The 24956-nt window shown below is 41.1% G+C and overlaps 1 protein-coding gene across 1 annotated transcript in view; it reads right to left on the bottom strand.

The window, feature by feature from the left end:
• The window catches only part of LOC105926621 (transient receptor potential cation channel subfamily M member 4), a 28302-nt gene extending 5247 nt beyond the window's left edge, over positions 1 to 23055 (bottom strand). The window contains exons 1-20 of the mRNA XM_036141735.1: positions 22805 to 23055; positions 16378 to 16439; positions 16126 to 16303; positions 14785 to 14965; positions 13428 to 13597; positions 12355 to 12532; positions 12112 to 12176; positions 10153 to 10386; positions 8761 to 8863; positions 8559 to 8680; positions 8017 to 8316; positions 7816 to 7917; positions 7545 to 7673; positions 4984 to 5113; positions 2907 to 3052; positions 2408 to 2520; positions 2203 to 2316; positions 918 to 964; positions 592 to 830; positions 297 to 412 (exon numbers count right to left, since the gene is read on the bottom strand). Of these exons, the coding sequence (XP_035997628.1) occupies positions 297 to 412; positions 592 to 830; positions 918 to 964; positions 2203 to 2316; positions 2408 to 2520; positions 2907 to 3052; positions 4984 to 5113; positions 7545 to 7673; positions 7816 to 7917; positions 8017 to 8316; positions 8559 to 8680; positions 8761 to 8863; positions 10153 to 10386; positions 12112 to 12176; positions 12355 to 12532; positions 13428 to 13597; positions 14785 to 14965; positions 16126 to 16303; positions 16378 to 16439; positions 22805 to 22873 (2798 nt within the window). The 5' untranslated portion in view covers positions 22874 to 23055. The remainder of the gene's footprint in view (positions 1 to 296; positions 413 to 591; positions 831 to 917; positions 965 to 2202; positions 2317 to 2407; positions 2521 to 2906; positions 3053 to 4983; positions 5114 to 7544; positions 7674 to 7815; positions 7918 to 8016; positions 8317 to 8558; positions 8681 to 8760; positions 8864 to 10152; positions 10387 to 12111; positions 12177 to 12354; positions 12533 to 13427; positions 13598 to 14784; positions 14966 to 16125; positions 16304 to 16377; positions 16440 to 22804) is intronic.
• Positions 23056 to 24956: the final 1901 nt, after the last annotated feature.

The following is a 24956-nucleotide window of genomic DNA, read 5'->3' as shown; positions in this document are numbered from 1 at the left end:
ATTTAATCTATCGTTCTGTAATATCACAGCTCACCAGGCAGGTTTTCATAAAAACAATAATTGACAGAGACAAGATGGACCACATATTTCCGCCCAAAGTGGTTTTCCATCACTGCTGGACCAGGAGACCAGCAGTGATGGAAAGTGTCCCTAAGGGAGAGCTTCCTCTCCTAGTTTAGGTTCTCTGCTCATGTCACGTTTCCTGCACATTACATGCTAAACAGCGAGTTGTTTTTTTTTTTGTTTTTTTAATAACATAACTTCTAGTCTAGCGGTGAGAAATTTGATGTTCATACCTGCCGATCGTGCCCAAGATGAATAGCGTTATAGCGAGGAGGTCAAATCTATTCCACACATCCTGAATGTAGACTCTGAACGTTTGACGCCAAGTAACCACCCCTATAAAGAAGGTCTGAAGGAGTAAAACGACATATCATCACATCACTGGAAAAAGGTTCAAAGGACACGCAACTAGATGTCTTTCGGAGAGCGAGGTCACACACTGGCTGCGTTTTTCTGATCGATGACAGTAAATAAATCGGTTTAGATCCTTTTTTAAAGAGAAAGTGCACCAATTCACATGTTGCTCACCTCTCTTATCTCCTCACACACCATGGTGAAAACCCAGAAGTAGAGCACGTACTCGGATATGGCCGGACCAGCGGGCGGCCGAGTGAAGTCCAGCAGCAGCACATACGCATAAAGGACGAGGAAGAGGAAGTACATCAAGACGTTCCCCAAAAACGACGTGATGGGAGCACACCAGAACTGACGCCAGCGAGACAAAATGAACGGACGCGGTGGCGGCGGTATGTACTGTTCAGGGACGTCTGGGGTGAAAAACAAACAGATGCTGAACATGAACATTGACGATTTTTGGATTTTAATTAGTGTTGACTTCTTTAAAAAGGTCTCACCTCTGATGCTGGGACTCCTGGGAGAGGAGGGCTGTCCATCAGCTTCCCTAAAACAACAAGGGATTTCAATAAATGAGATTATTTAAAGATGCGGTACAAAAGATTTCAATAAATGAGATTTAAAGATGTGGTAAAAAGAAAGAAAAGATATCAGTGCAACCGATTGTTTACAATGAGCTCCAAAGACACTCTTACCCACAACCACAAACTTCTATAGATTTCTGCACACAGCAGGATGCAATGGTGAAGCAGAAGAAGAATCATGCAAGGTTTTCAAGCGTTTTGCAGATCAAAGCAATGAAAAAGCGCTTTCATTCCGCCCCTGGACTCTGATCTCTGCAGCAGCATCACGGCTGCATGTCCTTCAGTGACCGTCTCTACCAGCTTTCCAAGTCTTGAGGCTGAGATTTCAGCACTTTCCTTAAAAACAACTTTATTTCGCTGAGATTGGATTGCAAAGCTTGTGCCGCATCAGTTTTTAAGTTTTGCTTAAAAATTCTCAAATCTGTTCAGGTCTGGACTTTGATTAGGCCGTTTCATTGTAGCTCTGCCTGTTCCAGGGCCGCTCTAATCTGCTTCCCTATCCATGCTGAAGAAATACATCCCTGCATCCAGATGGTGCCACCTTTACGTCACCTGGTGGTCAGGATGTGTTCAGGGTGTTCATTATCCACCGCATGGTGTTTAGCATAATGCCACAAAAGTTCCCTTTTGATCTCATCTGGCCAGATAACCTTAATATTTTGTTATTTTTAAACAATTCAAAGTGCATGAAGTTCAGCTTTGTGCTCTGGATCTCTGCAGCTCCTCCAGAGTTACCAAGGCCCTGCAGCTGTGCTATATACATTTTCCACTGGTTAAACTAAACTCCAAGAGATGTTTCCAATTTTGGGCAGTTTAAGAACCTAACTGTGCTTTAAATTTCTCCACAACCTCCCTCCCTGACCCATCTGCTGTGATTCTTGGTATTTATGTTTGTTCTCTGGTGTTCTGGATTTATACAGAGTCAGGTTTGTGTATAAAGTAGGTGATACCTAAAGGCGGTTGGGTTTTATACAAGGGTATCAGCATGAAGGGAGGTGAAAACGTATCCATCCCAAACGTCTATTTGGGGAAAAAAAAAAAAAACTTTCACTTTCAATCTTTGCACTACTCTGTGTTGGCCTTTGTGGTTATAAAGTGCCTAAATGTGAAAATGATCCCATTTCTGTAGGGCTACGTATAAATGCCCCAAACACAGAGGAAAGCTGAGGATAAAAGTATTAAAAGTATCTTTAAGGATTACATCTGCTTGAGTTCAGAGTAGGAGAAGACGGTTGTCCCGTAATGATGATTCGCTTCCCGGCCACTAAGCTCTTCTTCTCCGTCCCTTTCCTCCTCCTCTTGTTGATCCGATTCCCTGGGTTGTAAATGTTACACGTAAATCACGGTTACAATGAGTCTAACAGATTTAGAAAGCTAATGTCAGCTCCGATCCTGCAGATTTTTACCTGAAAGAAATTAGGTTTGAGTAGCAGAGGAAAGGGCAGAAAAACGTCAGCAGGAGCTTCCACAACGCCGTGTCTCTCTTCATGTCACCCCACCAGATCTTAGACAAGAGAGACTGGGAGACAGAAAACAGGCTGTGCTAAGCGTCTTTCATTTTACAAGATGTTAATCAGTACAGTGGATTATTTCAGGGTTGTGAAACAACTGACAAATTCCAATCCAATATATATTATTAAATATTTTATCTCTCAACGGCCTCTGCTGTGATAAAAACAGTGGTTGTCCCACCAGTAGATGGCGAAGGAGTCACAAACTTTACACGGAAACACCAAAAACAGACACATAATGCTTTTAAATCCTTACTTTTCGTATTTAATCATTCAGCTGTGGTTTATATAAAGTGGAACTGCAACGCTTTGGTGTTTTGTTCTGAGTTGCATCTGACAGCAACTTGTTTTTGGTTCTGTCTCTTTAAATCTAAAGGAGACGCTTTAGGCTAACCTGCACTCCGTCGTGGCTGAAGAAAAGGCGTGCATCAGCGCCCATGCCCATTTGTAAGCAGGTGGTGCCTCCCCAAACATTAGACTTCCTAATCAGCAGAGTGAAGGAGCGACTTTCATCGTTGCGATAACAAGTGCTGTAGACGCCTTAAAAGAGAAAGGAGAAGAGTTTGTTTAGGTGGTTACCTTTAAAACAGATAAAAGATAGTCCTTACAAACCACAACTGCTTCATACTCAGGTCTGTTCACTGCATTTTTAAATAACCAAAGCCTGTAAAACTGTATTATAGAGCATGCACATTGTGTTGATGAAACAAATCTGGGTTTTTATTACCAATATAAGTGTTTTTCACTCTCTGCTGTAATGTTAATGAAAGCGGGCTGCTGCACCACCCAGAGAAGAAACTCTAACCATTTCATTTCACTCGCTCCAACTGTTGAACATTTCACTGCTCAACGTTTATAAGACAGGAAAACAACTTTCTGTAAGTTTTGCCCATAACTGATTTACTGACACCACTTTGAATCATGTTAGAAGCTGACATTATCAACAGGTCGGTAAACAAAGTGAATGTGCTAGTGTAGCCTAGCTTTTAAACTGCTCCACATCAAAACATCGTCAGCAGGAAGTAGATGAGATATAATTGAACATTATAGCCATGTGTGCAAGTTAGACATATTAGATACTCATATGCAACTCACTGTCACATTATTTAGGCTTTCTTGACCCATTTAAATTTATTGTGGTGCAAAATATTTAGCCTGTCCTGCAGAAGGTCCAATTGCGACACAATTTGTGTTACCAAGAAAAAGCAGAGGCAGTAAAATCCAGATTTAAGTAAGCCACAAACAATATATTAATATCCTTTAGGATTTTTTGAGCTGTGGTGGGTGAGGAGGGGGAGTAGTCACTGTCATTAAAACCTCTTTGAAATGCAACATATGTTAACATTACTTTATGAAATAATATATAAATTTATATACGTTGCTTGAATCCAGACTATGTACATCTATTATTACCAAAAACAGAGGCCGACACATTGAACGAGGTGAATAAGTGATTCAAGGTGTGTGGTGATAAGGTAATTACTCCAGCAGGTTCATAGGGGGGAAAAAGAAACTACATTAAAACTAAATGTATTATATTCTAATCCAGTTTTGTAATCCAGTATAGAATCATGAGCAGCTTTAGGTTATGCATTAGGCGATGTGAAAACAGAGCAGGTCTCCTCTCTGCTCTGACAGCATGCAGAGCTGCCAGGAGGAGGCAGCAGCCTGAGCCTGTGAGACCGGACTGAGGGAATATCTCTAATTACTGTCATGAAAAAGTAATGGTAGCCAGACTGCTGCTTTCATGAGACGTTGCTAAATCACCAACAACACAGATTAGTCACTAGACTTGTTTCTAGTCGCTTTTTGGAAAAAAAGTTGCTAGACGTGTCTGAAAATATAACGACAAATTCACTAAATTGGCAACACTGGACTGTAGTCTCTAGTTTTCCTTCACTACGAGTAGCAGCACAGCAGCTTCACAGCCAGACAGACAGGAGCTCAAGAAGTTTGTTTTTCAAAAATAATGTCAATTTTAACATTTCATGATATTGAACTTCATTTTAAACTCCGATTATGATCAGAATAAATGTGCAAATATACAGTAGCTAAGATATATCATATGTTTTACATCGTTTTGACATATCTTTGAATTCATTCTGAAGGTTTGGTGGCTTTTATTTTGGTGTGGTGGTGCGCCACAATCAAATGCATATAGAAACCCTGGACCATGTAATACTAATGAAATGTAATTTTATTTTACTGCTTCATATGCATGCATATATGCCTGAAAGGGATTATATACACAAATATATAAGATTAACTGACTTATCGCTTTCAAAAACAAAAATCTTTATCAGGACATCACTGCTATTATCATTTTGAGCCAAAAATAAAACAAAACAAAAAAAAAAAAAAAAAAAAGAATTTATGTCACAGTTTGTTCATGAATCTGGCAAAACAAAATTTTATCTCAAGACATGTTTTAATGGTGTTTAAACACTAAAAGGTTTAAGTAACAATCTCACCATTTGCCTGGGACTCAAACGTCTGGGCCAGCTCTTTCATGGAGAGTTGGATTTCAGTTTCCACCTCCAGCTTGGACATTTCTCTCAGGATCTTACAGCCACTTAAAGCGGTCAGCACCGACTCTTCTGTCTGACAAACACGGAGAGGTAAAGGCTTAAAAATGATTATGCAAAACCATTTTTCCAGGTGTTCATAAGCGCGGGACTCAGATGTAACTTTAAAATGGAAAACCTAAGAAACTTCACTGAACTCGGCTACTTTCTCAGCATCACCAGTAACGTTTATCATAAATATTTTCCTTAAACTTTATCACATCGGTTCTCCGTTAAAAAGCTTATTTGTCACTATCCTAATTTGACTTACAGATTTATTGCAACAATATAAAATGCGCAAAGCTAAAAGATTGAAGAAAAATATTTAAAAGGGAAAGGAGGTTGTGTAAAATTTAGAATGTATTGGGGGCAAAATGATACACCTAAATTGCATTTAAGATGTTTGGGTCAGAGTTTTGAATAGGTACGGCACAAAACCCAGATAAAAATAAATGGCACCAAATTCTAGGTTTCATTTTATTCTTTTAAACAGAAAAGTACCCTCACAGATGAAGAAACAGAATTGACTGTCATTATACATTATTTCAGTTTCCTTAATCGCCTCCAAAAGTCAAATTTAACAGCCTACAGCACCCTCTGCTGGTTGTTTAGGTTTAATACATTCTGTAGCTGCATCTTCATTTACACAGCGGTTGTAATCTGTCTTGAATGGGCCCAGATAACAGCCGATAGATCTGGTGCTGGGCCCTGCTAAGGCCCCCATACTGAAGACATAATACTAAATCAGTTTCCTATGACTGTATTTCTGCACCATACTCGCATAACTGCACATTTACACATATGCTTCAGACTGTTGAACTGCTGAAGCCCAAAATGGACTCTGTACCACATTCGTATATTACACGGTTTTAATACTACTCTCCTGGATACGTGAATAGCACACTGTCTATTTCCCCTGCATTGTTTACATTGTTTTACATTTCAATTGTTTACATGAATCGCTGCTGCATCTTTATCCTGAGAATTAGTGCAATTTACCGTGATTTTTCTAAGCTGTATGCAAATGAAATTTTGTTCTGTACGCACTTTGTGCATACAAAATGATAAATGAAGCTGTCTAAAGTCTCTAAGTCTAAAGTCTAAAGTCTATATGCGCTGCCACAGAAACTGTAACTGATTGGTACCTCGGGCCAACTTCATTTTTCCCCTTCACGGTTTTACTTTAACAAAGATGTCTAAATTGAGGCGTTGCTGTTTTGGCTTCAATCATAATGAGTTATGATCATAGTTTTCCATCTGCTTGATCAGGGGTCTGAAACCTGAAACATGGCTTCCCCACCTCTGGTTCTGTGCCCCCCATGAGAAAACACTGCCCCCCCCCCCCTGCAAAATTTGGTGTAGAGCCGCCACAGGCGTCTATGAGGGTCCATCCTTGACAGATCACCAGTCCAACACAGACACACAGAAACAACCAACCATGCTCAAACCTAAGGGCGATTTAGAGAGACCAAATAACCAAACAGTCATGTTTCTGGACTGTGGGAGGAAGCCGCATGCAAACTTCCAGACAGAAAGACCCTAGGCTGGGGTTTGAACCGAGGACCTTCTTGCTTCAAGGCAACAGTGCAAGCTGTTAGCTGGGTTAAACTCTTAAAAATATGAAAGTGTCAAAAACAACCATACCTGTGTTCACGTGTCAAATTGCTTTTATTCAGAATAAAGCCTAGTTAATGGAAACACACGTCGTGATCAGCTTAACTGCTTTCGTGCTCATAGAAACGATGGAGTCGGATTATTTTTTTCTGTTTCCAAACACATTTCGAAGCGATGAAATATAGCCATGATCATAACATGGACTGAATAAGACAAAAGCTTCCAATAATTATGAGCTACAATTATTCGGTCATGGGTCGCTATATGCAGAACTCTTAACAATGGCGAGAAAAGGAGAACATACTCAAACCTGCACTGTGCAGATCCTGATTTTGCATTGTTTCGAGGCCACTTTTGCATTAGTTGTATCATTTACCGGTCTAGATAGCTGCACTAGCTACTCACCTTTTATACTACCATACTATAAGACAGAAAAGCCTACATATTATATGAAGGTATAGAATTATTTTTTAATTTAAGAGAAATCTAAAACGTTTCTCTATTTTAAAACTGTGTCTGTATGTCTGTGGAGAAAACAGAAAGTTATTTTGGTCTTTAATATGATTTTTTTGTAAATGTAATCTGTCTTTTTATGTAATCTGACCCCAGAAAGAATAACGGATGCAGTATACTGCTGATGCTGATCGGATCTAAAAGCAACAAGCTATAATAAATACCTAACAAGGAGCAATAAATCATAGGATGGTGTAATCCGTCACTTCTGTCGGGTTCATTTCTGTCCGACTGCTTGTGCCGACCTTGATGCATGCACCACTACAGCGTACAAGCTACTATTTTTCCTCATGTGTTACAAGAAAAGGCTTTGTTCTTGCTCTGTGTTGTGAAGATTTTACCATCTCCCAGAAGAAAGTGGCCATCTCGCTGCGGTTCTGCAGAACGGCCCAGATGAAGAGCGGAGCCCAGGGTTCTGGGCACCGTTTCGTCACATACGAGCGATCATCGCGCAGCCGTTTGCCCGCGCGCTGCGATACAGGAAACAGAAATATTTGAAAAGGCCACAACAGGTGAGATTTACTTACCCGTTTACTTTTATTCATTCACATTTTTTTGATCCTGTAGTCTAAATGAGTCATCTGATTACTGACAAATAAAAACCAAGAGTACCTTCAGAACCCTCCTTCTAGAGCTGATACCATCCAAGCCCAAAACGTCGTGGTAGAACGGCTGGCAGATATCGCCCAATAATAAGTCCAGCACCCCTGAAATCTAAAAATATTGAACAAATGACAAAAGATTAATCAGTTGGTGTTTTTTTCCCCAGGATTTAAGATAAATAAATAAAAAGGTGGATAGGTTAAAACTCACCTCAAAAATAGTGAAGTCTGCCATCAGTCCACTCTCAAGGTTCTCCTCTGTCAGTTTAGACGGCGATTTTGGCTCACTAGCTGCTGCAGGCACCACTGTTGTAGTTCCCAGTCTTACCGCTAGGCGGCGCTGAAGCAGCTGGTATAACAGTGTCGACTCTTCAACGGAGCGGTAGAGCTGTTCCAGTCGGCCATAGGTCATGTACTTCATGATGTCCAGGCCGTTCTCAGTGAAAAGCTGCACAAACTGGGGTTTATCGTTGATCAGGACGTCCGTCATGGACTCCTCCAGGTCTTCGTACTGTTTGATGACGACAAGAACGGCGTAAAAGCTTTGCTACAAGGCATCAAGGGCTAAAACAAAGATAAACGAGGATTTCTACGACTCATTTGTCCTGCAAACGGATCCTTTTTGCTCTATAAAAAAATAGCAACACTCTTGTCAGGAAAGGAATTACAAGTTTAATGTCAAAAAAGCTTTTCATAACGAAGGGAAAAAAATACCTAGAAAATTGTATAAAGTCTGTATTTCTTTCCATTTACCCTCCATTCAATGTCTCCATTGAAAAGTTCACTCTTGGCAATGTCAACCCTGTTCCATGCAACAGCCAGCTTGAGCTCTTCGTTGTACGGACTGGCCTCGACCGACGACCTCTGTTTACTCGCTGTAAGAAAAGAGAAAAAATACAAACATCCACGTCTAACCTCATAAAAACATCCATTTAAGCTTGAAGGTTTGACTCACCTCCAACCAACGTTCTGAGGAGGACCGTGTCGAAGTCCGTTGGGCTCTCCTGCTCTCCGTGGTGGATTGAAATCAGGTCTCTGCTCTGGTAGATGCTCAGAGCCTGGAGACAGACGTCAGAAGAAGAAATTTAAGAAAAACGTGTGATGATAAACCTGGTTCTTAATAAAAAAAACTTGGATTAAAGCAAATTATTATTTCATACACACACACAGTTGGACTATTTCAACCATCATTCAAAAACCCGAAATTCACAATCAGAACTGAAGAAGTTCTTGGATACGAGGTGGGACGGACACCTTGAAGAAATAGGAACGGAAGTCCAACCACCTTTGGTCCCATTCCTCTGGTAGGTCCTGGAAAAAACCTAGTCCAGAACTCCCCCTTAAGGACTCAAGTTCAAACCATATTTAGCTGGACCTGCCAATCCGAGAGCACCGTTGTTCAGCTGGGTGGCCCAAAAAAAACAGATCTGAAGGCTTGAGGAACACCATCTGGAGAAGTTACACCACCTCGGCTCCAGAGACTTGCAAGTAACCTCAGGGCTTCCTGACCTCAAGGACCGAGAAGATCAACAAACTATTTTTTTTCTACTGCTGGGTTTGCAGGAATCTCTTAAGGTCACAAAGTACCAAGCAAAAGGATTTAAAGTCTAAATCACAACAACACAAAAGGCTTGCCCTGGACTCTGAAGTCTGTATATCCAGAAATTAATCAATCAATCAATCAACTTTATTGTCAATTTCTTCATATGCTCCAGACATACAAAGAGATCGAAATTACGTTTCTCACTATCCCACGGTGAAGACAAGACATATTTACCAGACTAAGTATACAGACAACATAACATTCAGATAAAAGTAAATAAGAGGGCACATGCAGTGAAGAAATAAATAAAAGCAGCAAAATTTGGTTTTTAAATTGTACATGGACAGTCAATAAAATATTAGTGCAAAAAAAAAAAATTTTGTGCAAAAGTTCTGTTTTTAGTATTAATAGGAGTCATTATGTAAGAGCAGCAGAAGTGCTGTGTTTTCTGGACAAAAACAACAAGTTTCAAAGTGCACAAGTGTGCAGGTGGAGTAACGCAAGGCAAAGCGGCCATCTGTGGGTCCAATGTCCAGGATGTTATGTAGCTGCGGGTGGAGGGGGGAGAGAGTTCAGCATCCTAACAGCTTGGTGTATTAATCAAACAGAGATAAAACTGTATTTAAGGAAAAGTATGAATCAACCATTTAGTAAACAGTTATCAAAATGAAAAACGTGAAGAAACTGGTTGTGAAAACGCTCCAACTTTAAATGTTTCCTCGTAATATTGCGGTCATTTGTAGCAGCGACCTGAAAGGATCTTCTCCTCTGTCATCAGCACAGAAGAAGGTAAACCAAACGTACCCGCTCAACAAGTTTGTCGGGCTCAGGTTCTGCAGGGAAGTGCTTCTTGACTCGCTCTGCGACTTTTTCCCTCAGGTCCACGCTGGGACCGGGCTCGCCATCGCTTTCAGAGGCAGACGTGAAGACTGGGGCGGAGGACACGTTCTCCAGGAGGTCCGTCAGGAAGTCCGCCAGGCCCCCGGAGCCGGCCAGCACCAGCCAGGGCATGGAGTTCTTCAGAGAAAGGTCCACTCTCTGGAGAAAAAATAAATAAATCATAAAATCCATAATACCTCGTGTAAACCAAAGGGGAAAAAAGAGAGATCCATTAACAAAATGCAACGAATGAACAGAAGAGAGGTCTAAATGAAATCAATATTTGGTGTGACCACCCTTCAATCCTTCCAGGTAGACTTGAACACGTTTTTTGAAGGAACTCGGCTATTAGGTTCCTCCAAACATTACATCTTCTGTGAATGCTCCTCATGTAATCCCGCTGAAGATACTCCTGAAACACCTTGAGGTCATCTGTTTGGGGGTGGTTGTCCTGCTGCTAAATTAATGTGGGTCCAATCATACGCCTCCCTGATGGGTTTGAATGATGCGTAAATATCTACCTGTATTTCTCACTCTGAGAGGACATTAATCCATTCAACCAACTCCGCTTGCAGATCTGCAGCATCCAAACTGGCAAGGAACCTCCACCATGCTTCACCATCGCCTGCAGATAACCGCACCGCTCTCCAGGCCTTTGGCTAACAAACTGCCTTCTGATTTCAAAATTTGTCTCATCAGTCCAGAAAACCTAACCTGACTCCGCCAGATGGATTTGCTCCGCATATCCATCTGGAAACCTTCCGTTGAAGTAATTTTGGGAAGGGGCGAAAATACTGGTTAGCTGATTGGCCTATGTTGGTGATAGACGGGCCAAATAAACCAATCAGATTCGTCGTCGCTCTGTTACGAGCGACGACGAAAACACAACCACAAGCCAAGCTACTCTTGCTGCTGCAGGTAAAGGCTCGTTAGCTCAGCAAAGAAATACTCTGTAATTCCGATAAAACTTGCTCGATAGCCACGCTAACGCTAGTTTCATCGGCTGAAGCCGCCATGTTCTTTAGACTGAACTGTCGCGCTTCCCATTGCGTCACACCTCAACCCGCCTCAAAGCCAACGCTGATTGGACGTTCGTTTGGTGAACGGCTCCAAATTTTCTTCAACGGAAAGTAGCCAGACTGATCTGCGAGTGAAACCTTGAAAGCTCGCGAGTTCAGGATGGTCTCACGAGGCAACAGAAAACCTGCGCCATTTCTTTTTGCAACCCTGCTTGTATGCATAGTTGAGTAATTTGGCCTGGTTTCCATATCAGAGGTGTAGCTTTTTGGCTGCAACTCTTCCACAAAGACCACTTACCATACCATCTTTATTTATGAAGCGCTTAAAAAGAGACAACAGCTGAAACAAAGTGCTGTACACTGCTACAAACTAAAACACATCCTTTAAACAAAAAATAAAATAAAAAGATACGGCCTGAAAACGCTTAAAAGAAACAATAAAACCAATTTATAATGAAAACTAGGTTTCACTGGTGATAAAAGCCAAAGAATAATAGTGGGTTTTAAGGCACTTCTTAACATCTTCCAATTTCTTAATTTCGGTTTCAGGTAATTAATTTGTTTCAGCCTACATGTGCGATTGAAGAGCAGCTGATCAGACACACGACTGTAATCCTACAGAATCCCTCATCCTCCAAGAGTCCTGATAAGCATCCACGCTGGTTTGAAGGCGAAGTGCAGCAACACCAAATATTGACTGGACTTAGATTTTCCTTTGTTTGCTCACTTTGTAAATTGATTTAAAAAAAAAAAGCAATCATATTTTGAAATCCGCCTTAGCTTACAGCATTTTTTTCATACCAGCCTCAAAATTTTGCCTGTTACCATTTAAACATATTTAAATCACCAAACGCTTTAACTGTACCTCTAGATTGTTTGGGTCTCCTGATATCAACATGCAGAGAACAGGTATGTTAATGGTGCCGCTCCCTGTTAGGAAAAACAAAGGTTTATTTTTCACAAAAAAGATTTTATATTTCTATCCCAGCATGCACCGCTTTGCTTTGCTGACAGATCACCAAAAAAAAAGGTGAGCCCTGAGATTATCGGGACACATTTGTAGTTTTCATTCAGTTCATGCAAATGAAATAAAATCTACATTTCTGACCCCATATTCCTGTGCGCTGATGGGAGATGTAGTCCTCCAGTTTGGTTCTGAAGACCGTGTCTCCTCCTGGGCGGCCCTCGCTGCCATCGTCCACCAGCAGGAAGGCCTGGTAGTTTTTGTCCAAGCAGCAGGAATCCCGGACCGGGTTCTGAACAAAGTACCTAGCAGGAAAGCTGCCCTGCTCAAGGAAGAACGCAGGATAAGTCATTTCAGACGAGGAACCTGCAACTAGACCTTTAAATAAAACGCAACCCACTCAATCTACAGTGAAAATAAATAGTTGTTATAATGATATATAGTGAGACGCAGATAATCTTTGTTTTTTTTTTTTTTACAGTTAACGTGAACCATAACCTGGACAACTCTAATAAAAGAAAGGATAAAAGCTAAACTACAATAATGTTGCATCCATGTGCACAGCTTGATGCAGCAATGTGTGTTCACTGAGCTATATAATACACTGGAGTGCTGATTTTGCCGAAAAACTGAAGTCACTGGCCGCCATCTTGCTACTCCCTACTCTCACAGAATCCCATAGGATTTGCTTGCAACAACAAGCAGTTTTCTGGCTGTGTGAAAACGTTTCACAGGTAATTCTACAGTCAGTGGATGTACTAACACTATATACACTATATATATAAGTATGTGTATATGTATATATATGTATACACATATGTAAATATATGTTTTTGTACATTGTTATTTATATATTTATAAATGTTAAACATATATATTTAAATGAATAAAATGCAAAATATTTCAGCACATGACTTTCTCAGTACTTGATATTTTTAGAACATAACATAAAACTATATGGCATTTGACATTTTAAAAGTCTTAAGCCCCCCCTGAACATGAGAAAATCATCGTTATTCGATGCTGTAGCGCACATATTCCCTAGTTACTGGGGGGAAATAGGGAGTACCAATATGGCGGCTGGTGGCTTCAAAGCGAGTCGTTCAAACAGACGGTGATTAGCACTCCAGTGGATAATATAGCTCAGTGTGTGTGTTAATTGTTACCAAAAAAAAAAAATGGACTTAGATCTGAGGTAAATATCAAAAGACAACAACCTGAGTTTTTATGAGCTGGTCTTTCTGGTGCACTAAGCCCCAGGGGGCGATGCCCACGGCCACCACCTTGTTGAGGGAGTCTGAGGAGGCGGCGGTGGCGTGATCTCTCACCGCTACGCCAACACACCGACCGATGCCTTCGCGCAGTCCCGTCGTCAGGATCCACGCTCCTGGGCAGGGAGAATTCAAAGGGACTTTTTCAGAAATCACTTTTGTGTTTAATAGAGCGCAAACATTCCAAAAAAGTAAAAAGACTTTTTTGAACTGAGAAAGCTTTCTTGATAGGAAGCAGAACATCTTCAAACTTCGGAAAAAGTCAATTTTTTTTTTTTTACTTTTTTGGAATGACCATGAATCTTAACCAGCAGCAGAACGCAAACAGATTTATGAGGCGCGGCCGTTTAGGGGCCCACGTCCACTAGGGGACCCCGAGACTAATGGACCATGAACTGATTCAATGTTGCTTCACTGCCTGCCATAAAAATCATTGATTAGCTGCTGATTGACCCAAATTACACACAATTAACATTGCTCTAACATTACAACTTCCATTATTTGCTTAAAAACCAATTAGATCCATAATTAGATTAGAATTTCTATTAAATGGAAGGGACATTTTAAAAATCAAGTGATTTTGCTGCAGTGAAGTTATTATTATTTTAAACTTTTATTTTGTTTAGATTTTTCTAAATTTCTCTCTCTTTCAAGGATTTTATTTATTGCATTTCTTATAAATACTTGTTCATTTCAATAAGATTAGAACAAGTATTTTAAATTTATTTACTTTCTAAACTTTATTTTAATTTGTTTACAAAAAATTTATTTGTGCCGTTTTTACCTTGAATGTGCGTCATATTTGTTACTGGTTAGAGTTTAAAATTTTGTTTTTAAGGATCGTTTTTATCATTTAAGGTTTTTGTTGAACATGGCTTGTTACCTGATAATAGATATAAAACACATACATCTTTTATTGCTTTCCTTTTTATTCTGTGAGACGGCTACTATAACCTTAGGTTTAGAGCCCTCTAGTGGTCATATTTAGTTAATATTGCATTTTTTTCCCCTTTTTGTTTTCTTTTTTCTTTTGTGATTTATCTTTTTAATCACAAAGAAATACAAGTTAATTTACTGTTAATCCACACTACATATATGATGTGAAAGTCTGGGGTCGTAATGTGAGAACGTGTGAATGTTTTAGCTGGCCGCTGCTCAAAGCTAGACGATGGAAAACTAAAGCAATACTTAGCTTTTCTGTCAGTTTTGATCATATATGTGAGCAGAGGGAGTAAATTAATTTAAATATGCAAAGTGAGCAACCAAATTATGTGTATACATTGTAGCTTCAGGATGCACTCACCTGCTCTCTGCGAAGCTTTCACCAGTCCCTGCCGCAGCACCTCCCGTACCCAGGTCTTCACCTTCGCTCGGCCCTCTCCGCCCACAATGGAAACCACCAGGTTTGGCGCGGGAAGATGCCAGTGGATCGTCATCAAATTGTAGACCAGAGACGGCTGGGTGTCACATGACAGGCGCAGGAACTGGGCTCGCCACGAGACACAGAGAGAGATTTTAGTTCAAGTCAAACAAAACAAACACAAATCCGATGGATGTCTCAGAAGAAATGGACCACAAATATGAGAGTTGACGAAATTAGCTGAAAAACACATGACCAGAAGATCCATACCAGGGTTGGACGACATAGATAAAAAAAAAGCAATACCAATAAATTAGAAGTAATATTCATCAATATCGATAATTAGAAACAATTTCAAAAAGCATATTTTAAGTGCAGCCCTGGCCATTTTATGCTGTTGCTTAGCGACTTATTTTTAGATGCAGACACAAACACTGAAGTCAAACTCAACCCTTTATTCAACCGACTTTTTACCAAAACTGCAAGTTTTAAAAAAAGAAAACAATATGTGCTCTTTAAACTCTTTGAGGGGGCGGAGGTTGGTTCCTGGGTCTGATTGTGATTGGCTGGGAAGCTGTAATGATGTAATATTAACCTACGTGGCTAGAATGCAAAAGGAAGGAAAACAGTTATTCTATTAAACTTTTTATTGGCCGTTTTTTCCCCTATCGGACGATATATTTCGTTATTGAATTATCGTCCAGCTCTAATACATACAGGCCTGTGAGTGTAAACTATTTTTAACAAGTGGTGAGAAAACTGATATAATACAAACCCAGTTTTCATGCGATTTCATTTAATAAGGCGGAAAAAAAAGTGGAGTTGTTAAGAAAATCGCTGCTTATCAATTAATTGTTAGTCAACCTATACGATCAACTTTAGATTAATTAATCGACAACTTGCAGCCGTACTTTACAGCAACGTAAAGAGTTGGTGCTGCCAAGGCGGCACAACAACCTATTAGGTTCAGGAGGCAGTGGTGGAACCAGCTTTTCTCAACTTTTCTCCCTTAATGAATAAAACAATAATTTAAAAAAGCAGAACTTTGGATTTAATCAAGCCGTCTTTGTCTGATGATGAAAATGCTTTGATTATGTGAAACATTTACGAGTAGAAACAGAATAAATCCATAAGTAGGATCTCGTACTCTCTGCTTCCTTCAGTGCAACCCAAGGTTAGGGGTCAGGACAACTACTTTAAGCTCTCTTGATATTAACTGTTAGATTGTAGGACTAAGACGTTTATTACCTTTTCAGATAAGATTTATTAGACCAAGTCACTTACATAGCTGTGTCTCTTGCTGGCTCCTGCAAACTGCACCTCCCCAAAAGCGTCGGTTGGGTATTCAGACGAGTGCTGGGCGCTGTCCCAGCGGTTCACGATGGCCGTGCCGAAATAGTCTCCAAGAGCCACAGTGGAGTGGGCCTCTCTCTCTCTTCCACACTGGCACAGTGCTCCATTACTGACAACAGGAGGGGGGGGGCTGAATGTCTGATAACCACACAACAACAATCAGTCGTCCTGCAGGAGAGTTACCTGAACGAATCCTCCACGAAGGTGGTGCAAATCCTTTTCTTGAAGATCTTGGCGATCCAAGCCTGCAAAGATTTCCAACAGTTTAGGTCAGCTGAAGAAATGCATTCACCACGTCCAGCTCAGAGCCATTCTTACCCTTTTGTGCATTTTATTTTATTTTATTTTTTGATCGCACGTTTTTTGCAAACGCTGCCGAGAACAGAAGCCGTCTCAGGTTCTGAGAAATCTGTGGCGATAAGCTGGAGACTTTGGCTCGACCCAGACACCTGAATGTGACTTTTGACAGTGTGCTGCGGATTCAGCTGCTGTTTCTAAGGCTCTGCAGACTTAAATCTACAGCAGCAGCCATCCCCAACCTCTTACATGTTTGAAATTAAACTCCATGATAAGGGAAACACTTATTTAGACCCTCTTTAAAAAGCAAAGAAATGTGGATTTGAGCTGGTGACTGCAGCCATTTGTTTTTGGAAGTAAAATCTTTTTATCCGTTTTCAAAAACCGTATCATATTTAACTGCATTCGAACACAGATTTTATTTTATTTTTTGACTTGAATAAGTCATCCAGTTTCTAAAATGGAAAATTGTAAATGTGTCACTTACGCTCCACCTCCAGGAGCTAGAACAAGTGACTTAGAAACCCACGAGACAACCTGTGCAGCCGGTAGGAGGGTTTGAACGCCAGCCTGTGGCTCTGCTGAGGAGGTAAGAAAGCCCAGAGTGCTGGCCAGTCAAGTACAGTGACACCATGGTAATTAGAGCAGGTATTGGTAGTTTTGGGTCGGTATTAAATCTCACTGGAAAATAAAACCAACGTCTCCATTAAGCTCGTCAGCAAATGTAAGTATGAATTGCTCAAATATTTTCTAACAGACGGCTGACAAAACTAATCTGACTCTTGGCAGATGGATGTAGTTCCGCCGAGCTCCATACATACATGGACTCGCTGCCACTGGGAGGGATTTCAACGCCACATAAAATGGACGAGCCAATCAGGACTGGCGGGCGGGGTTTTTAGTAGCTGTGACGTATCAGAGAAGTGACTGGATTCAATAGCAGCTCCCAGGTAGGAAGCAAGCGGTAACAGTAGCCCCTTCTCCATTGCCACTCAAAAGCCTGGGGCTTTGCAGATCACGCACTGCAAAAAGGGAAGTAAAAGTAGGTCAAATCCTCCTGAAATTAGTGTATTTTTCATTAATTTATGCTGGTAAATCAGACATTTTAAGTAGAAAAATCTTATTCCATTGGTAAATAAGAACAATTCATCTCCATCTTACTTCAAGTGCAGGAGGTCTAATTATCTTATTTTAGGGGGTAGATATTTTCATTTCATTGGCAAAAAAAAATCTTATTTAGCTGCTCAGATCAAGGAAACATATACAAATTTTAAGATAATTTAGCTTACTTTTAGTTCCCTTTTTGCAGTGGGTAGCGTTTCCAGACACATTTACCCGACTAATTTAATTTACCCGCACTTTACTTTCCTGGGGCTTTGGTCACCCAACCGACTCAGTTTCTCTGCTTTCTCTGAGCTTGTTGAGGGGGCGGGGTTGCGTGCAGTAAGATGATGATTTTAGGCGAGAAAGCCCATCTCCAGACGTGCTCTGTGCAGTCGGGTCATCAGGATTAGGAGCCAGTTTGAATTCTGCTTGGAGCCTGACCGGGAAGTCTGTGGCGTTACGTCCGCTGCAGCTGCGTTATTACTCAGCCAGACAGTCTGATTTCCCGCTGACTGGATCATGTCAGCGGATGAGAAGTCAACCTGAAGGGTTTACTAAGTTAGCGGGGGATATTTGCACGTAACAGGTGTGAAAAGTTAAAATCTTAGCTGGATGGTTTCTGTGTTTTGAGTTCGATTTAAACTGTTTCGCCTCTGTTTGTGTGCGTGGAGCAGGCTCGCTTTCTGTGGCAGAAAGGAGAGAACTTAGTGCTTATCGCCTGGATTTAACCTACATAAAATTATTTTGCTGTGATCAAAAGTCCGCGATACTGTTCTTAAACGTCGTCCTCCCGACAGAGACGGATAGCTCTCCTGCTCAGGTAGTATGTTTGTCCGCGGAGAGGCAGAGTGATATGGTAACAATGTTTAATGCACCTTATGGTCTGAAAAATACGGGTAATTCTTTAAAAAAAGAACACCGCCATTGCGCTATATGAAGTAGCACGTCAGTACAGATGACGCATAAGTGGATTATCCAATCATATGCAAGTATATTTGACAAGGCCCCTCCTTCTGAATTACATCTCCAATGGAGCGATCCCGGATGGATGTTATGACAAAACAGGTTATGACAAAACAAAGAGGACCAAGACCAGCAGATGACTTTGCTTTGCTTCTAATACCCATGTCTCCGTTTGCATCCTCTTTCCACCACACTTTTTCCTTCCACTAAACTTTGAGTGAATATGCTTCAATTGGTTAAGCGGCATCCATATTAGCTGCTCTCTGGTAGTTTCCTCGCTGCCCTGCTTGTTCTACCTGCTTCAGCACCTGATTCAAACGCATGCATTTGGTCCATACCATCAACTAATGTGCCAACATCTTGATTCACATCCGGTGTAAGGTAAATGGGAAACATTCGAAACTTGCAGAAGGTCACAAACTCCAGATGCTTTGACAGATTGTATCTGCTGTTAAAAATGATTCCTTTCCTCCTCCTTTGCTACTTTGGCATCACTCACCCCCCCCCCCCCCCCCACCGGCAGTAAAGGAATGCCTCCTTTGACATGCAGCTGCCACAATAACGCATCAGTATTTTCAATGTTTTGACATCATAACAAACCAGTCTCGGTGACCAAACTTGCACTTTTACACAAATATTCCCACCATCTACAGAGATGAGCACTTTGGTGCAACGTCTGCATCCGTAATTCTGACAAGCCTCCGGTTTTAAAAACACAGTCTGCAGGTATTTGTGCAACAATTCCTAACATGTTTGTGACAGGAGCTGACATGCAGAACATGCTGGGTTCGCTCCATTTAGTTATGCACGCCACATGGTTACAGACACGGTAGAGCAGCCAGACCGCCCATTTTACCACGATAAGCTCATGGTGCGTTCATGTACACCTCGTACATTACACCATCTAGATCAGCAGTGTGCGAACTTTTCAGCTATTGGACCCAAATTGTTAAAACGAAAGTGCTCAAGGGCCAAAATATGAACACAAATAAATAACATAACCAAAAATACTAACCCAGCCCAACAAAATATGATCATTCTAAGAAAAGATATTAAACTGTGTTTCGCCTACTTTATTATTAAATTAATTCTAATCAGATTTTAATGCACCAAAGTCTGCATTTGAGTAAAAGTCATCCTATTTACTATGAAATTAAAGCAAATGTTTTATGTTGTACTGACCATTCAATTAGACATACAATTGTAAGAGTTTAGCTTGTCTTTAATAAATTTACCCTAATAGAAAATAAAAAAAAGTTTCCATCTGCAAAAAGCCACCAGCGCTGATCGGCCAAATCTCTCTTGAAATTCAGTTGGAGGGCCGGACTTTGGACACCACTAATGTAGATAAAAAAAATAATAATAATAATAAATAAATAAATAAATAAATAAAGAACCAACATAATAAAAATCTATTCTTTTTTCATTTTGATAATTGTCTTTTTTCATAATTTTTTAAACCACTTATTTAAATAAAATGTAAACGAAGACTCCAAAGAGCAGAAATTTTTAGCCCGTTCTTGATTACAAGCTAAAGAAAGTGCAGCCGTTTTAAATTTAAAAGCACTCTATTGAATCTTATTTTTACATTTATGGAGTCAGACGAACTGTACAATAAAATGAAGGGAAGCAGCCCAGGGGTCAGGCTCTCCGCAGACCTGGAGACTGCAAATGTGCACAACTGTTGCCTGCTGTTTGTCCTCGGAAACTGGAGAAATTTAACCGAAGTCGGAGTGGAAGGTTACCAGGCGACCCCCAGCATAAAAGATCAATATGGCTGTTGCACATATACGATGCTGTGAAGGCTGCAGGAGTAAAGCACTTATTTGATTTTGTTACGCGTCAAATCAGAGATGCAGAAAAACATCTAAATCACCATTTTTGAGCATATTCATTCGCCGTGTGTATGCATAGAGTAGAGAGGAACTTGTGGCTATTGACTCGTACCAATAAACATTTGGCCTCGTCAATGAGCACAAAAATAAGTAAAATCACGAGTTTTCCAACTTGCAGCTATAACTATGCAGATGTGGTGTCATTCTCAGATCTCATTTCTAAGTCAGATGAAACAAAGTATAGCGTTTGCTTCATACGTGTAGGATTATTAGTAACATTATGACTTCACGCTAAAAATGGCCAATCTCCAAGAGGGCTTCATGCAGAGTTCTGCTAGATGAAGAATAAAAGCTTCTCAGCAGATACTGTGTCCACTTGGGTAGATTTTAGACTTTGCCACCATTTTAAAAAGTATTCTTTAACATGAGAATGAATTAGCAGACCACATTACATCTATGGTCTTATCTAATGACTTTTCTTTTAGTTCCTATGTCTGATCAGAGATGAGTGAGAACAGACACAGCCCTGCAAAAAACTTGGCAAAGAATACCTGCTAAGGGCAAAACAATAATAGATAAAATATGTTAATGGCAGGAATAGTTGCTTAGACTGTGCAAAGAGTCGTTCCTAGTTTTAGATTCGTCTCCCCAGGAAGTTTAGATTAAAGCTACTACCCAGACTTTTAGGGAAATCAGTCCAAATCCCTTTAGATAGAGCATTAAGTACAGAAAGACATGTTACAGTCAGGTCTAAATTTGTTTTTCTATACTGTTGATCAAGAAAAAAAAAAAAGGCAAACCTCGGAGGAAAAAAAAAACAAAAAAAAAACACCAAGCCATAACTTGCACATGCCTCTGGTGAGACAACACATGGGACAATTTGATAACAATGCAGTTCCACTTTTGTTTATATGAATGCGTTGGCACGCATTTACCTGTAAATCTGTACGACTGCGTGCAAAACATTTGAGCTCCCAGGTTTTTGGGAAAGTTTGGAAACAATAAAAACACAGAGAAGACCAGGACAGACAGGAATGGCCAGTTTTCATTATCAAAATCTGTAGCGATCGTTTCAATTGAATTATCCTGTTACAAAAACTATAGTATGGCTGTTGACTTCAAGAGGATTTTCAAGTTTGAACAATGTTTCCTACAAAACAGCCACATCCAAGTAAAATAAACACCACGCCATGGCAGGCATCCAATAAACGGATCTGTTGGTTTGTAACAAAAATGTGTGTGCCGGGGTGGGGGGGGGGGGGGGGGGGGTCTCTGCAGTCAGAGATGCAGTCTGAGTTCAGATGCAGTGCAGGCTGCTGGTAAATGGGCACAGAAATCAACAAAACAAATGGGAATTTAAAGAGATTAGTCATTGCCCACATTTCTGTCAGATTCTCCATCCAAAACAGAATCCACTGAGACGGGAGAGCATCGCAGCCAAACTCTGACTAAAATAGAATACATGTTTAATCCCTTGCAACTTGGCTGCTTCAGAATTAAAAAAAAAGCTGTGAAAAGTTGCTTGTTCTTCAAAATATTTAGCCGTTTTGTCAGCTCAATTCCATTCTTGTGTCTACATGTGATGGAAACAACCCAAACAGATGAATAATTAGCTGTTTATATTATTCAGCATGCTTTTAATGTACTTTATAAAACTGGCACAGGAGATCTATAAATAATTTCTTAGCCGTTTTGTTGTGGGTGTGTTTTTGTTAGGGGGGGGGGACACATTGGCAATTTTAAGACTGTGTACAAATGTTCCTATAACAGCAGTTTTTTTTTTTTTTTTAAGTTGACACATTTCAAAAGGTTGCCTGATGAGAATTAGGGGTTTTGGTCAGATATTATCATTTGATAAAACCATTAAAATGCTCAAGAATGTTATTCAGGGACAGTTGGATGAATTTGAAGTGAGCAGTGATGACCAAAAATATTAATTTAATAGTTTTGAGGTTGTATTAATATACATTTTCTAGTGTCCGACTTGACTTGAACGCACCACGGATCTCAAACGCGGCCGTAAAACGCGGCGTAGAAGCGCAGCCAGAGCGCTGTAAAAACTGCTAAAACGTGATAAATGGCGTTGACAAGTGTTTAACCTTCTGCTGGTCGGGGACATTATTCATCTAATTAGCCTCTGCGTTAAGTTAGCCAACTTCCTGTAGTTTGTTGGCCGCGTTTAGCGAGCTGACCGGGCTTGTTGCAGGAGTTCACGTACCGTAATGCCGCTGCACAGACCCTGGTTTCCATTAAACTGCACATTACCTGCGAGTTTAGGTTCTAAGGAGACTAAAGCTTCGGTTCTTTCCAGGCGCAACAACGCATGACGCTGCTCTGAGGACTTCTTCCGCCAGTTCCGTTTCTTTCAGCCCCATCACAGCCATCATCGCTTCTGCTTCTTTTTCACCCACCTGGTCTTTCTCAGACTTTCTGAGTCTGTCTGTGCTCCCTCTCACTTCTGCTGCTGTTGTTTCTTTCATTTTTCTCCCCCCACTTCTACGTCTCTTCTCCCCTTCCTTTGTCAGCGGGCGGGGGGGGGGGGGCTTGTGGAGGAAAGCACCCGAGGTTAGGATTTCTTTCAGGCCACTTCACAGCACTAGAAACACCAGTTCCTGCTTGTGTCTTCCGCAGTGGGCGAAACGAGGTGCGCTCCACCCCCGGGGGACACACCCGACAGGTGAGGGTGTGGTTGCCTCACAAGGCGCAGCACGCTTTTTTTAACCACGTGGGCGTGGCTTGTCAAAATACAGGTGATTCACATTAGTGATGGGTCTGTGGAGCCAGATGGGTCTCGATATTCACAAATGCACAAATAAATCCACACACACACAGGACAAGATCCACACAAGCACAGGCTTGATTCATGCAAGCACAAAAAAATCCACACATGCACAAAAAAATCCACACGTGCACAAAAAAATCCACACGTGCACAAAAATATCCACACGTGCACAACAAAATCCACACGTGCACAAAAATATCCACACACACACAGAACAAGACCCACACATCCACAGCTCTAGGCTTTAAACCTCACAGCATTTGTGTGTGGATTTTTGAGACTGTCCTGCCGTCTTGGGATTCACACAAGCATTTTTTTAAACAGAGAGTGGTTTGCAACCAATCAGAAGCCTCCCTTGTATAAGCCAATCACTGGAAAGTACTCCACGTGGGCTGACTTACTCATAAGCCAATCACATACAACCTGTTCAGGAAGCGCGTAGTATGAACACAATGTGCTCTCAGGCTTCAGCGCGCAGCAGCCGTTTGTCTCCCTCTCTCTCCGCAGGTGTTTGCACATGAGCGGAGGCGCCCAGCTGCAGGTGTCCGCTCACCCCCCCCCCCCCCCCCGCCTTAGAGCCGACGTCAAAAAACGCTTCTCTGCTCCCTTCAAGTCGCTTCGGATCCGCCCGCAGCGCTCCTTGGTCTCTGAGCTCCCAACTTCTAACTCCGCGGGCCTCTTCCGTCTGATTTCCAGCCGGCCAGCAGTGATTCCCTCCGAGCTCTCATCGGCCTCGCCGTTACCTGCTTCTCCTGTGCTCTGACGATTCGCCTCTGGCGCCCATGTCCCGCCAGCCCTCTTAGGCCGTGGGCCAGAATCTGTAGGACGCTTCCTTAAGAAGTTTCGTATGAACTGTCAGGGGGCAACTTTCTTCCACCAGGATAAGTTGCTACACATAGCAGTGATCTCAAAACACCAATGTTCCCACGTTTTCGCTTGCACATTAATAAGTTATAGCCGATAAAAAATCTAAACTGTGGCGCTCCGGTCCAAGAGGTCACGTGATTCGATTTTTGCTGCTCAGCCAATCAGATCGCTGTATTGTCAGCTGTGCGCGTTCATCAGTTCATCATGGCTGCGCTCGTAAGATGTTTGTATGCATTTGTTTCCAGATGAAGAAAGCCCAATAATAGCATTTTCTGGCGCCAGCTGGCAGAGATCTTGATGGCAAGAAAAAAATAAATAGCCCAGACCATCTGTCCATCCATCCATCCATCCATCCATTTTCTAACAGGCTTATCCCCGCTGGGTTTGCGAGGTGCTGGTGCCGAGCTCCAGCTGTCAATGGGTGAGACGCGTTGTATAAACTCGTTGTGCCAAACGAGTTATCCCCTTCGGAATTTGTAGAATTTTGTATTGTATTTTTGAAATCAATAAAAGTTTTAACCTCCAGCTTTGTGAAGTCTAAATATTTTAAACATCACATTCTAGTAAAATGAAATTTATTTTTTTTAAACTCCTAATACGTTGTTCTATTTTTAAAAGAGACATATCTCGTTTTCTTAATACGGTTAATATCTCGATAAGGTTCTTGGTTGAATTAAAATCTTATTAAATCTGATAATTTTGGCTGTGCCTTTATTCAGTGTTCATTTGATCACACGTGAAATCCGCTTTATATAATCTATTCATGCGGGTTTAGCTACCAAAAAAGAAAAAAAGAGAACCAGCAGACAGCTGTGATGGACTTAGGAAGGTGGATTTTGGTTTCAGCAGACAGACATTCGACAATCTAATAACATAAAGCTACTATTTTCGTGACACATCTGGAAATGACCGTT

This window comes from Fundulus heteroclitus, chromosome 10, assembly GCF_011125445.2.
Source record: "Fundulus heteroclitus isolate FHET01 chromosome 10, MU-UCD_Fhet_4.1, whole genome shotgun sequence".
NCBI classification, from domain to species: domain Eukaryota; kingdom Metazoa; phylum Chordata; class Actinopteri; order Cyprinodontiformes; family Fundulidae; genus Fundulus; species Fundulus heteroclitus.
Note: the sequence above shows the minus strand (reverse complement) of the source record. Positions and strands in the feature narration are given on the sequence as shown.